A 15,278-nucleotide genomic window follows, 5' to 3' on the forward strand; every position below is an offset into this window, starting at 1 on the left:
ATGTGCCTTGGTGTATAGTCATGCTGGCCACATGACCATGACATGGAAATGTCTCTGGACAATGCTGGCTCCCTCGGCTAAGAAGCAGAGATGAGCCCCGCCCCCTAGAATCAGAAATGACTGGTCTGAGGAAAAATTTACTTTTACATAGAGAATAGTGTCAAAATGCTACTCCTGGCTGAAATCTGGAAGGGGACTGAGCCTTGTCTGGTACCATTTTTGACATGTTCTGGTTCTGCTTTTTTTGATTGAAGCAAAACCTGATAGCAGCCCTATTCAAAAAAAAAAACAACCAAAACCCAACAACCCACATCTTTGGGTATTAACTTTTGTCTTAAATCCACAGTTAGTTTTTCAAATCTGCTAATTAAAGTCATTGCACAATGCAGAGACCCTAAAACAAGATGGATCGACCACATCAAGTATTGCGGGCCCACTTGGCAAAAGAAAGATCAGGACCGTATATAGGCTGGAAACATGCAGAAGAGGCCTTCATCCTGCAGTGGATAGACAATGGCTAAAATGATGATGGTGACACAGTGCATCATAAAAATAATGAAGTCTCCCCAAAGCCCAGCCATTAGATTGCACAGAGATCTTGTGTTTCACTAACCCGTTGCATACAAATGTGATTTGCATTTCAGAAAGACTTCAATTCTTTCTCGACTGCTGACATTAACCTTATGTATTTTTAACATGTTTCTAGTGCTTATGTTTAAAAACAGGCAAACCATATTTCATCAGAATAACTAGGGCCTTTATTAAATACACTTGAATTTCCAGTGTCTGTTATTACCTGGCACTCCTTCTGTTCCTTTATTGGCAGCTTAATAGCTGATTAGTAGAATACACGTATATTTCTGGAACGTTGGCTACTAAATGTTTGCAGAATAGGTCACAGATCAGATAATCCATACAGTATAGAAAATGCTATGCCATTTCTTATTATGCCTGGGAATAGGTCAGCCTTGAAAGCGTGGAGACCACATACTCATATTGGCCAGGGAGCTCAACCTTTGGCCTCCAAGCTCCCTTGAGTCTCCTGTAGTTGACCAACCAAATATTGGGTTGTCCATCATTTTGACCTAAAAGGCATCTGAAAATTGGTGTGTTGGCCCAGCATGGTCATAGCAGAAGATCCTGGATCCAACCACATGAAGGAGATTGTCCATTAATTTGGCATCATCACCCCCACGGTAACCCTTGGCCTCCTGAAGAACCAGCTTCTTCAACTCTCAGATATTTTCCTAACTTTAGGGTTGTCAGCACCAAGTGAGAAGGTTTAAGGAGATGGTTTGAAATGGGGGAACTAAAGTCAGAAGTCCCTTGTCCCTTCTTAGCTGATTTCCCACTTCCCAGATGGAAAGATAGGGACGGATTCTGTGCTATTTGATTCTAGTGGCCCAATTGACTACTTTTTCATTCTGTTCTGTTCAGGTTGTTATACCGTGCCCCTCACCGTGGTATCTGAGCGTACTTGGGCCCAGATTTGTTTGAACCGGCCCTGAACATGGTAGATTCTTAATTTTTTTTTTCTGTTTCACAGTGAGCAAGAAAAAATACATCACAATCTTTTTTAAAAAAAAAAAAGAAAGAAAGAAAAGAAAAGTGTATTGACTTTTGTGTTAAATCCAAAGTCAGTTTTGCATGTCTGCTTCAGATAATTAAAGTCATCCATTCTATCCATTGGTGTAAAATGCTGCTTCCATTTGTGCCTCTGTAGGTTTGATTAAGCGAAAAGCAGAATAATGTTTAACCTTTCATTGAAGCATGGCTTAAAAGTACTTTTAATCATATTTTACATCAGACGCATTTAGAAGCATATAGCATGGTTTTAAGATGTTTTGAAGTGCTCTGTTTAAACTCTGCTGGTTGCAGACTTGAGAATTTCCAGTGTTGTTTTTTTTCTTCTTCACTTTATATTTAACAGTCTCTGATATGGATGAAGGACAGACCTGCAACAGAGGTGACTTTGCATCTGCCTGCCATAATGGTTGAAAAAGGGTGGCCTTGATGGGATTTTCAAAATGCTACTAATACACTTTATTTAGCCTCGTTGACCTGGGCTTTATTTTTATCCAGATTGTGCATGTTGCAGCATGTTACGAGATATATTTTGGTCCTGCAGAAAACCATGGGAATTGCTTTCCTTTTTATTTCAGGGTTTTGCTACTCCTTTTATTATTATTATTATTATTTTCCTTTTCTGCCTGTTACTTCGTTTGCCTATGTAATTTTTTTCCCTTTTCCCAAGAACTTGGAAATGAACACAACTGCAAGAGCATGTTGACTTTTCTAATGTCTGTATTTATACACTTTTCTACCTAAATCATCGATTGCCTGCATTTCCACGAGCAAATTTAGACTTTCAGCAACTTTGATTTCTTGCTTCTTTTACTTTAATTTTTTTTAAAAAAAAAAAATCTTTAGAGATGGCTGTGTTGTGTCGTGAAGTTGCTTCTATTCACTTGGCCCAAAGCATGCTTGGCTGATGTTTCACAGAAACCCCTCCCAAAAAAACCTTAAGATGCATGCCGATTATTTGCTTAAGCAGCTTCATCACATAAAGTCTCATGTGCACGTGGGTCTGGTTGCACTTCCCTTAAAGATCACGCCATGTTTTTCTAATGCAGTGTTTGTTTCCTTCTACAGCTTACCACTGGGACACTTCTGACTGGATGCCAAATGCACGTTTATCTGACATTGAGGAGGTGCCCCATTATGAGACGGCCGATGGCAGCTCAGCTCATCACGGGAGCACACGGGAGCTCGAAACAGATTACTACCTTGGTGGTTATGATATTGACAGTGACTACCCTCCACCGCATGAGGAGGAGTTTTTAAACCAAGACCAATTGCCCCCTCCCCTCCCAGAGGATTACCCAGACCATTATGAAGCCCTGCCACCATCCCAGCCAGTCTCCATGGCCAGCACGCTGAGCCCAGATTGCCAGAGACGGCCACAGTTTCACCCAAGTCAATACCTCCCTCCTCACCCCTTCCCCAATGAGATGGACCATGGTGGGTCTCAGACTGGGAACGAATTTAGTACTTTTGGTGTTGGCCCGGGACCAAATACAGGCAACAGTCTGGCCAAGAAACCTTTGTCTTTACACAATTCTCTGGACGCCTCCTCGTCCGATGTTTCGATGGGCTGTGGTTTTGATGACTCTGAGATTGCCATGAGCGACTACGAAAGCATTGAGGACTTTTCTCTGGACCACCATCAGATTCACATTCCTTTTGTGGAGATCCATCAGCAGACCCAAGTGTGAAGGAGCTCTTTTCGTGGACTCCGTTGCTGTCATTTGTTCATTCATAGCATAACTGAACTCTTCTCTTTTGCTTCATAAGTGTTCGACACGTCTGGTGCAGGGTTGAAATCCAACCCAACCCATTCTCAGCCTACCCAGAAGATCGATGTTGTGCATGCACATTACAGGGTGAAAACTGTAGCTTGTCTCAGAAAATCAGTACCCAAGGTCATCCATCAGTCTTTGGAGTGGGCATCTACTGCTTATTGCCAAAAGTAAATCCTATTTTAAATCCCAGACCAGTTAATCAGTAAAGGAAAGGATAGTTGGTAATTTTCCTCCCTAAAAAAACCCTTTCTAAATCAGTTCATTCAGAATTGCTGGTCTATTAGATGTAGTATTTCCACGTTGCCCCATATGTTCTCTTGACTACGTTAATGCACTCGTAAACACAGTATAAGCCAATCTTCCTCAGCTTGATACTTTTCCTAGAGCAGTGGTGGTGAACCTATGGCACACGTGCCAGAAGTGGCACGCAGAGCCCTCTCTGTGGGCACGCACACCGTCGTCCCAGCCCTGCCTCCCCCCCTCACCAGCAACCCCCCCCCAGGGGAGAGTCCCCCCTGGGCGTGGCCCGTGTGGAGCAGCGCAGACAAGGACATGGTAGCAGAGACAAGACTCCACCCTCGCATGCAGATGATGTTGCGGGACGCGGGTGGAGGGCATGGCCACCATGGCGCTGCAGGGCTGCCTGGTCGATCGGTGGGCCGTGGAGGCAGTAGATGGCCCTGCAGGCGGGCAGGGCAGTTTTTGGGCACTCAGTATCTAAAAGATTCACCATCACTGTCCTAAAGTATTAAGCTGCTGTTCCCATAATTGCTAATTGGCATGTTTCTTGGCCATTCAGTCTACGAATAACGGGAGATGTGATCCAAGGCACCAAGAGGGCATCCAATCAGGAGTGGTTCCAACTCATGCCTACAGTTCTAACTCTGAAAGATACCAAGAATTAAGAGTTGTTTGGCCATCGTGATGAACCAAATGGTAAGGATTGAGGTGTCTCCTCAGTCTAAAACTTATGCCACTGAGCCGTTAATCTTTGCTCTCATTTAAACAATGGGGTTTTTATGTGAAACTTAACACCAAGCTGACCTTGATTCAAGGCTGATGCTGCAGCCTTGAGTGGGTCAGGAGTAAAAAAAAAATGGAATGGCCCTGGTGGTGGGTGGGTTGTTTGTTTATTTATTTATTTGCTGGGTTCCCTGTCATCTTCTAAGCTTTCGTTCTTAGGATACATCTGCAATTTTTTTTCACTCGTCTTTAAATACCATTTAAATACCATTTATCCTATATTTGGTAACGGCTAGTGGAGTAAAATCCGCAGGGACTCAATTTATCTTTACCTTTAAATACTGTTTAAAGAGAGTGCTATTGTAGGTTATGACACCGTCGCCATCATGTATTTCACGGGTGGAAAAAAAAAAAGAAACCCCGACCAGATTATCCTTTTTGCACGATTGAATACTTTTGAATACACATTCCTCGTGTAACTGGAATTCAAGCTTCCATCTTGTGTGGATGCAAAACACAAAAGAAGATGACAGGAGAATTCAGCCGAGCAGCCACTGAAAGGAACAAATAAATTATTCCTGGTGGAAGGGAATTACGGTTTTTATGGATGTCCCTGCAGGTCTTTGGTGGGATTGTCTGCGAGGGGAAGTGGGTCAGAAAAAGTAAAGATGGTGACTGCAACCATGTAACTTAAGGCTCATTCATTTTTCATGTGTGTTACACATCTGACACACAAAGATGTAGCTTTGATCACATCCTAGCAGGTTGCCTTCTTGGCTTTTGCAAACCACACACCCCCTTTGCAAACATCCGTTTCTCCTAACCCAGGGGTCAGCAACCTTGGCTCTTTTATGACTCGTGGACTTCAACTATGCTGGCTCAGGAATTCTGGGAGTTGAAGTCCACGAGTCATAAAAGAGCCAAGGTTGCCTACCCCTGTCCTAACCCTATTTTGTTTTATGATCAGCACAATGTTGAATGAGTGCTTCCACCCAAACTGAGACAGATTTTCTAAAAATTCTTTACACCGAGTGACAAATTTTGTTTTTTACCCAGCTTGATAAATCAAATATTTCTGGTGTCCTCACACTAATCAGCACTTATTTCAGCCTCAGAGAACACCAGTTAATAAATCATATCAAGCCAAGTGGTTCGTTAAAGTGCCATGGAATAAGCAGCTTTATTTACAAAGGTTATCTATCTATTACCTTGGAAATTGAATGATCTGTTGATTACTACGACTCCCGTTTCAGGCTACAAGAGTATTGTAACTAAGGGTTATATCGTAAGAAATGGTCTAGTTCTAAAAACCTGTTTTAAAAAAAAAATTTTTTTTGAGCCGAGACAATACACTGCCTGTATGAATATTCTGAATAGTACAAATTTAATGTGTGCTTCCTTTTCAGTGATTTTATTCCCTTGGGCTTCACCCCCAAATATGGTAGGCATTCTTTTATAGTGCATTTATAAAATGATGGTTTTTGTTAGCCCTTCTTAGCTTTTTTATGAACCCGCTTTTGAAATATTTTGGGATAAAGGAAACATGGTACTTGAACCTTGTGTATGGTGAGAATGCTAACGTATGGAATTGAGTAAGAACCTTACTCAACAGAGAAACTAGCTGATGACGTGGGTTGACCTTTCCATGACTACGAATGAGTGTATGTGTGTGTGCATCTGTGCGCGCACACACACACACACACATAGACACACAGAAGAGTTGACATACTCAACATCTCCAACTGATCATGCTCACAGCATTGAGGTTGCTTTGAATGGATACCAAAGTTACACATTTGAATTCTGAACTATTGTTCAGTTGCACTTATTTGTCCCCACAAGTCACACACACACACACACACACACACACACACACAAAGTTATTATGAAGTAATTCTTCCTGACTTTTAAAAGGAATTTTCAAATAATGCTTCTTTTGGATATTAACTACTATACCTGAACTTAGCAAGATACCTTTTTCCCCTTACTTTCTAGTAGTCTTCCGTAAAAAATAATAATATGAAACCTTTTGGTAGTTCAGAGTAAGGGGCATTTTCCATTCTCCTGGGTAACTTGCATGTGTGTTCTAGAAACCCCTAAATGTTAGGCTTTTCTTGTCCTGCCAAATCCTATGCAGTCATCACTTTCTTCTTATTCCTTATCCCGCCTCTTTTAGCAGCTGGCTGCTCACTGCCCCATTGAATCAACGAAGTTGCCCCACTTATTCTAGAGCATAATCTTCATTGCTAATCTCAGAATTAATTGCCCATTTATACATTCCACTGTATTTACTTTCAGATTGTCTTGTAATCTGCTATTAAATTTTAGCTTCACATGGGTAAAAGCATCCTAGACAAGTTAGCTAAATGCATTGGCCAAACTCCAGATGTTTGTAAGCTTCCACAGTTCAGCACAATTGGTAGACACGCACACTTTCTATGCCAGGGTGGATTCCCCCCCCCTTACTTTCTTTTACCATGAATCGCCCTGATTTTTCCGTCTTTATCCAAATAGCAACTCATCTGTCAATTGGTGTTGATGACATAGGGTAAAAGATTAGTAGTAAGTAAGCCGTACGTGATTAAATGGGATTGAAGGCAATGGAGCTTCAGACAGTCTTGACTCAGCCAGTCTACCCCATAGATAATTACAACACATTCAAGTGATTCAAAGTGGGGAAATTTGTATTTCTGATTGCTCCTATATACAAACCCGTTCAGCATATCATAAAGTGGGACGGTTTGAAAAGAGCTGTATGGCCAATTTTTTCCCAATAGGATGCTTTTTCGTGAGTAAATATTTGATTTAAGGTGGAAGAGGTTTCCGAAAATACCTCCTTCCCACCAGCAATCAGAAATGGGACATTTCAGAACTATCTGAATAATATGTAGCCGTTGGTGAGTTAAGCAGATAAGGGGGAATCAGGAAATTCAAGATGGCCACTTCAGTCTCGTAGATGCATCCACCATCTTGAATTTTCTTGACGCCCCTATTGTCTACCGGCCCCCTTGTAGCCATAGACAGCTGCATTGCTTTGGTACGACTCAGGTTTTGTTCTATGCAAAAGGGCTTTATTCCTCCTATTACCCAAGATGGCAGTCTGAACTTCACAGAAATAAGTGTTTTCCTAAAAATAATAATAATTCCAAATTATAAAGCTACATCTCAAGCCAAAAGGTCCACACTCAGCATTTTCTCTTTGTTTCCCCTATTTACAAGATGGTAAGAATGTCTATATGCTATCATGTGAGCCATATCACACTTGAAGTAGTACTGCTCAGAGGCAGTATTTATTAGTTATGTAAATACTTGGTGCCCAGGTAGGGCCAGTCATCCCAACTGCACACAAAACGAAGAAAACTGAGACTTCCACATGCCAATGTTGATAGCAAAACGATTTAATATTAATTTACTGCTTTTATTAGAGGGTCTTTCACAAACTAAAGGTAAATAATTTCAATATTGTCACAGAGAAACAGAAATCTTTCCAAAATTTTGATGGGCCATTTTAGCTGAACTGCATCTTCCAAATTCATTCCATATAATTGGGAGTGGAGAAAGATTTGTTCATGATTATGCAAAAAAATGGATTTTGGCCGTCTTCTTTCTTTGCTTATTACATCCCTCCAGTAGTAAAATCCATAGTAAGTTTTTCCATGAAAGATCATTATTTCAAGGCTATGCATCATATAGAAGAGCACTGAACTTTTTTTTTCATTTAGAGAGAAAAGGAGAGGCAGTGGGATGTAACTTCGTTTCATCTTTTTTTTTTTAAAGAGCAATAATTTACAAATGTATTACAGGCCATAACCAAACTTCACTACTGGCAGTGTTAAGAGAATAAATGAACTGGATTGTGGGAATTCAAGGCCTCACTTAACATAGCTTAAGCATATGTTTGAATTCTTACCAGAACAATTTTTCAAACCCAGGATAACTGCTTTTTCAGGAAGTTTATTTGGGAAAAAAAAATCTTAAGTTCTCCTTGAAGCACTGTATAAGAAAGATAATTGTGTGTAAATTTTACCTGTTGCAAGCAGGCTGGTTTGTAAAAGATGTATGTTTTTGGTGTTAAAAAGTTTATAAAATAATGTATATAATAATTTTGAAATTACTGGGCTTTTGTAGATATTCAATGCCAATCAGGTGGCTTTTCATTTTTGTTACCTGTGTTCATTTGTGTAAAGTCATCCGTTACAGGTTAATCATATAAAGCACTTCTTACAAAACAAATCAAAAATTCTTCTTAGTTGCTAAAGGAGACTTCAGTTTTCATTTGGATCAATTGTTTTCCGTTCACTTCTGTTTCTATGAAACTGCTTCCTGGTTGTTTTTTTATGGGTTTTTTTGTTTTGTTTGTTTGTCTGTGCAAATGCAATCATGTTTTCTAATGACATTTCTGTTGGCATTAAAAAGGTTTCTCCATTATTTCACCCTGTAACAAACGTATGCAAAAGGGAAGATGATCTCCGGAAATGGATCTTGTCCCTTGTTGCCTAACTCATCAGTTGTTCATTTTCCTGTTGGCAGTATTGTCTTGTTATTTTGCTATTAAAAAAGAAACAAAAAAGAAACAAAAAAGTGTACAGGTTTGTAACTGCCCAACTTTGCTAAGTTGATCGTTAAAAAATCAGTTTTCAATTAAAAACACATGGTTTTTGCTCACCCTTCTTCCTTTCTTCCTTTCTTTGAGATACATTTCCACTTTATAGTACAATTGTCAACATCCATCCATCCATCCATCCATCCATAGAAGGCCATTATTTTGCAGTGAATGGATGGATGGATGGATGGATGGAAACCAAGGAGAGAAGCAACCTAGAACAAGAAGAAATTTCCTGACAATTACAACAAATTAACTAGTGGAACAACCTGCCTCCAGAAGGTTCCATGAAGATAAGTTTTTCCACAGACTGGAGAGTACATGGTTTTGAGTGCTGCCTGCATGTTTGTGCTTTGCTTGTTTGGGCAGACCAGTTGCTGGCATGCTGTAGACTCGGGGTTGGGGAACCCTGGACTAGAAGACCTCCAAGGTCCCTTCCAGCTCCTATTCTATTCTATTCCTATTCTATTCTATTCTATTCTATTCTATTCTATTCTATTCTATTCTATTCTATTCCTTATTCTGTTCCTTATTCTATTCTATTCTTCATTTCTGTGGCTGTGTATGCAGTCAATACACTACCATCAACTGAAAGCATTTCATTAATAATAAAATAGCACTATCGGTGTGCATAGTTGTATTTTTAGGATGCTATTTTGTTATTTTGGATGTGGTTTTTTGTTTTTGTTTTTTTGTTATTCATGCTCACCAGGCCAAAGCAAATAGATAAAAATGAGAATCTTTTGCAAACAATGGTACACAGGGCTGAATAGACCACTGAGATGTGGTTGAATGAAAGCACCTTGCCAACAAAAAATAAATAAAAATAGAAAAACATTGCTAATTTGGAAATTCACATTGTACCCTAATTCAAAAAAATGCTTTTATAAAAATGCATCTGGTCTAAAATCAAAGGTGCACATATTTTCTCATTAACAATTTTGTAAAAGAGCCGAATCTGTCTGTCTTCTTTAAGTATGCAGCCTCTATTGAACAATATAAAAGAATATTTCTCAGGCTTCAGCGAAGAATCAAGCACTATCATGCCTTGCTATAGAATGTAAGATAAAAGAAACCCCAACAGACTTCAAATGTTGCTGATTCCTCACCACTGAACATGACAAAAACAGCATCATGTCATCTCAACATCAGCCCCTGCCCCTTTTGTAAGAGTGGGCAATATCACAACTCGCATACAAAACAAAAGAGTCTGAGCTTGCATTTGATGGGTACATTGTCATTGCCTTCCACTGCACCAAGTCACAAATCACTACCTCTAAAGTATTCAAAATTTGTGGACATATTTTTTTAAGACAAATCTACCACCCAAGCGTGCCCAAGTCACTTTGCTGCCCAAAGAGGAAAACAAAATGGTGGCCTTCCATTTTCCACACCAAGTGTACTTTCCAAGTACTCAGCCAGGTATAGCTATGTGGGCCCATCATATATGCATTCCTTCACATTGTCATGTTTCAACTGCATGGATATGTCCATGTTAATTTCTTGGTGACAATATGGAATGGCTTGACAACATCAACTGAGATGGCTTCTCAATTTCTATGTTTTGGCTGCTTTCAAAAAAGTTCAGCGAGGTTTGATCTAAATAATACTCGGATGAGAAGGAAATGGGAAATCCTAAAACTACACAACTTACCAAGAATCCCTGTCAAACAACTATGTTGCAAAAAAAAAAAATACAGGTGGTCCTCAACTTATGACCACAACTGAACCCAAAATTTCTGTTGCTAAGTGAGACATTTGTTATTTGGCCCATTTTACAACCTTTCTTGCCACAGTTGTTAAGCGAATCACTGCAGTTGTTAAATTAGTAACATGGTTGTTAAGTGAATCTAGCTTCCCCATTGACTTTGCTTGTTGGAAGGTTGCAAAATGTGATCATATGACCCCGGGATGCTGCAAGCATCATAAATATAAGTCAGTTGCCACGTGTCTGAACTTTGATCATGTGATTATGGTGATGCCGCAACGGTCATAAGTGTGAAAAACAATCATAAATTACTTTTTCCAGTGCTGTTGTAATACCAGGAGATAGTGAGGACAGGGGAGGCTGCTGTGCTGTGCTCCATGAGGTCATGAAGACTTGCACACAACTTAGCAACTGAACAACAAAAAAAATGAGATGACATCATTTCATGCTTGATATCATCTGACATCTTTGTGGTTTGCTGTAGATGACAGTGGTGTTGTCCCATCCATCCAAGAACAACTAGCAACGTCTACTTTGTGTTTTCAAGAATGTCCATGACAACTTCATACCGCCATCTAATAAATGTGCACTAGCCAACTTAGTAGAAATGCCTTGTCATCTAAATGTAAACAATAAGCCCTTTTCCACTTCAGCTAGCTGGAGAAATGGGGGAGTTTTCACTACTTACTGAAACTACTTTCAAACTTGGTTAGCTGCCATATCCTACTAACGAACACGGGGGGGGGGGGGGGAAAGTTTCACATTAAGACCAACAAGAATGTAGAAGGGAATTAAAATTGCGCCACAGGATGGCAATGTCAGATTAGAAATATGTCAGAGGTACTGAAAGATTGAACTACTGTTCTAGAATACCAAGCATAAGAAAATTAAATGAGTCAAAGGCACAATACGTAAAACTGATGGGAATAAGATTTGATTTTTTTCGCTGGTGATGAAGGCGCATGTTTCTGGGTCCAAGGTTCAATCATGTCGAAGCTGTTAGAAATAATTGAGACAAAAAGATCTGCGATCCATGGAGGCAGTGGGTGGCCCTGTGGGTGGGTGGGGCGGGGGCAGGGCAGGACGGCTGGAGGTTGGAGCAGGGGCAGAGCGGGCATGGCAGGGGGCAGAGCGGGGGCAGGGGTGGGACGGGACAGTTTTTGCCCACTCAATCTCTAAAAGGTTCACCATCACTATTTTTGAAGCGGATGAAAACACTGGTTAGATAGATAGATAGATAGATAGATAGATAGATAGATAGATAGATAGATAGATAGATAGATAGATAGATAGATAGATAGATAGATAGATAGATAGATGATAGATGTGTGTGTGTGAGAGAGAGAGAGAATGATGATAGAGTGACAAACAGACATGTATGTGTGTGTGTATATTTGTTATCTCTGGCTCTTTAAAGATATGGCAGTGCCCATACATTGATAGTCACAAACCTGCATACCTACTAAATTCTTGAACTGGCAATAGCAGCACAATGTCATAGGGCTTACAATTAAACCACATGTTTATATATCCACTTTAAATAATCTTTCACTTTACAAAGGTATTTCAACAGCAGAACATGTTGTAAAAGATTTGCATTCACTCAGACTTTACTCCTAAGTGTTGCAATGTAACAGGACCACAGAATACTTCAGTTCCCCTCGTGGTCCCTTGAAGACGTGGATATGTGCCTGGGCCTGGTGCCCTGAGTATTTTGTAATGGGGCCCTCTTCAAGAAACAAAATATTGATATTTATGGTTATAATTTTTCTCAGATGTTTTATTGATTTGTACTTGATGTTAATGGATGTTTTTGATTGTTTGTCACCCAGAATCATTTATCTGAGATGGATGGCTGAATGAATGAGTGAATGAATATATGAATGAATATCCTTTGTCTTCTAATAAGGATATCCCAGTCCTTCACTTCCTATCCAGACAATGTCTCTCTTCACTCATACATCATTGTTGCTTAAAGTAACAGGTGAACAATCTTTTTAGAGCTGGAAACTGTAATTTTCTTTTGAATGTATTCCCTGGCTCACAAAATAACCCAATTCCCAGCTAGCAGCCATTTAGCAAAGGGAAAGAATTCAGCTTGTTAAGCTTGTTGGCAACTTAATGCACTTCTTTGCCACTTTTCTGTAGACAAAACAAATCACACAAAGAAAATTGTACTGCTATTATTCCACGTGATGCTGCAATAAAATTTCAGTGCAATCTTGCCAAGCTCTGAGAGTCACTGAGATGGGTTTTGAAGGTGGCTTGTTCTCCCAGATCAGAGTTCCTGAAATCTTGCCTTAATATAGTAACATCTTGCACCAGGAAAATGGACTAGATACAGCAGGGGTAGGCAACCTTGGCTCTTTTATGACTCGTGGACTTCAACTCCCAGAATTCCTGAGCCAGCATGGCTCAGCTTGGAAACCTCTCCCTTTCCCCTCAGCATGGCTGGCTCAGGAATTCTGGGAGTTGAAGTCCATGAGTCATAAAAGAGCCAAGGTTGCCTACCCCTGAGATAGAGCGATCATGACATTGTAAACCTAAAGCAGTGATAGCTGAAAAGCAGGCTTTCAAAATTACAGCTTCAAAAAGATGCTTTGTCATTTCTTGGATAAATGTGTGTCTAATGGATAGAAGAATCACTGTCAAAAATTCACTGTTCTGGATTTTTAGTTTTAAACCCTTATATTCAAAAGAACTCTATTTGGAACTCTCTTTTTCAAAAACCTATTTTCATTTTAAACAGAGAAAGAAAAATAAAAGAAGAAAAAGAGGAATAGAAGAAATATTGCTTGAAGTTTAAATAACAATAGCAATTTAGAATGATATACCGCTTCACAGTGCTTTACAGCCATTTCTAAGCAGTTAACTGAATCAGCATTTTTGTCCTCAACTATCTGGGTCCTCATTTTACCAGCCTTGGAATGATGGAAGGCTGAGTCAACCTTGAGCCAGTGAGAATTGAACTGCTGGCAGTTGGCAGTCAGCAGCCTGCAGTACTGCATTCTCACCACAGCTCTTAGATTAACAAAGTTTGAGTTATTCTCCCGATGTGTGCAACCAAAATGTTTAGCTCAACCTTCCACAATTTATAGCAACCTAGTCCAAATGGTGGACTTCAACATATCTTGCTAGGAATTATTCAAGTTGCAGAACAGTTGCAAGAATTGGGTATGTCTAGTCTAATGAAGAGAAGGACTAGGTGTGACATGATAGCAGTGTTCCACTATCTCAGGGGCTGCCACAAAGAAGAGGGAGTCAAGCTATTCTCCAAAGCACCTGAAGGCAGGACAAGAAGCAACGGATGGAAACTAACCAAAGAGAAAAGCAACCTAGAAGTAACGGGAAATTTCCTGACAGTTAGAACAATTAATCAGTGGAACGATTTGCCTCTAGAAGTTGTAGGTGCTCCAACACTGGAAGCTTTTAGAAGAGATTGGACAACGATTTGTCTGAAATGGTATAGGTGTCAGAATCCAATTATATTTCATCTTTAATTATCAAACATAGAAACTCCCAATTCTGCCTTCTCTGGATTCTGCCATAAGAGGGAGAAAAGGGGGAGAGCACAGGGGCTTTATGGCCCTCACTTCCTTCAGCACACTTCAAAGGACTGAATGTGTGTTTATTGTGGCCTCTAAGCTTTAACATATCAAAGAGAGTAATTGCCTTCTCTCGTTATCTGAAGTCTCCATCCAGACGCGGAAAGGGGGGGGGGGGAAGGGTGGGGGGGGGGGGGGGTGGGGGGAAAGGGAAGAAGAAAGGGGGTGGAATTGTGATACTTGAAACTATCACTGGAAGGGGGGTTGATTGGGTGGGACTACTGGGGAACCCCTTAAAACCTTGAATGGGAGAGCTTGAAACCCAAGTCCTGTCTAGCATGCCTGCAACCATTTTCTCTTAATAAAGGATTCCTGTTGGAAGAGCTATTCCAAGAGTTCTGTCTTCTTAAGATGCAAAGTTGGGTGGGTCCTTACATTAGACAGGACTTGCAAAATTAATCCACCTGGAAGGTAGACCCTTGCCGGGGGATTTTGCAAAAATTTACCATGTCAGACAACGAAGCAAGAGAGGGAGAAAACTCCCTGGAAAGAGAGCCGCTGACCCAGTTGGAACCTTGCCAGATGTTGGGATCCGAGAGGCCAGATTTCTCAGAAGAAGAAGTGGTGGAGACACAGGACCACAAGCCTCGCTGGTCGATGGGCGTTGGAAAGAAAAGCGAGTGGGGAAAGGAATCAAGAAAAGTGACCCTGAGACGGGGGACCAAGCAACCAGAATGGAAGCAGGAGATGGAGAAATCCCTGCACGCAAGTGAAGAGGGAGGAAGCTGTATGCCGTACTCAGACTGGATCCTAGAGAGAGCTATTGACCTGATGAAGAGAACTCTCAGCTCCCTAGGAGAGGAGATTCCTGAACCCTACGCCCGCCCCAGTTCCTGGAGCCACAAAGGGAGAGACACCGAGGGGGACGTGGAACCTGCAACCCCAGGGACATTTACTGATCCAGGAGCTCCCACCCCCTACCGGACCACAGATGGAAATCTGGACGGAATACACTACCACCCACAATGGAGGCACCGATCCATTCCAAGACGTCCACCGTTGGAGGTGAAATTCAAAGGGGAGCCAACACGCTTGGG

General features: G+C 40.8%; 1 protein-coding gene across 12 annotated transcripts in view; it reads left to right on the forward strand.

Moving 5' to 3' along the window:
* The window catches only part of FAT3 (FAT atypical cadherin 3), a 550,618-nt gene extending 541,712 nt beyond the window's left edge, over positions 1-8,906 (forward strand). For 5 of the 12 annotated variants that reach the window (XM_039325844.1, XM_039325850.1, XM_039325848.1 and 2 more), the window contains 2 exons: positions 1,931-1,966; positions 2,653-8,906. In XM_039325844.1, coding sequence (XP_039181778.1) covers positions 1,931-1,966; positions 2,653-3,275 — 659 coding nt within the window. In that variant the 3' untranslated portion in view covers positions 3,276-8,906. Of the gene's footprint in view, positions 1-1,437; positions 1,514-1,930; positions 1,967-2,652 lie in introns of all 12 variants that reach the window. The other 7 variants (XM_039325855.1, XM_039325856.1, XM_039325853.1 and 4 more) reach the window with 4 other exon arrangements.
* Positions 8,907-15,278: the final 6,372 nt, after the last annotated feature.

Source organism: Crotalus tigris, unplaced genomic scaffold (genome assembly GCF_016545835.1).
Source record: "Crotalus tigris isolate CLP2741 ecotype Arizona unplaced genomic scaffold, ASM1654583v1 scf7180000024339.11422700, whole genome shotgun sequence".
NCBI classification, from domain to species: domain Eukaryota; kingdom Metazoa; phylum Chordata; class Lepidosauria; order Squamata; family Viperidae; genus Crotalus; species Crotalus tigris.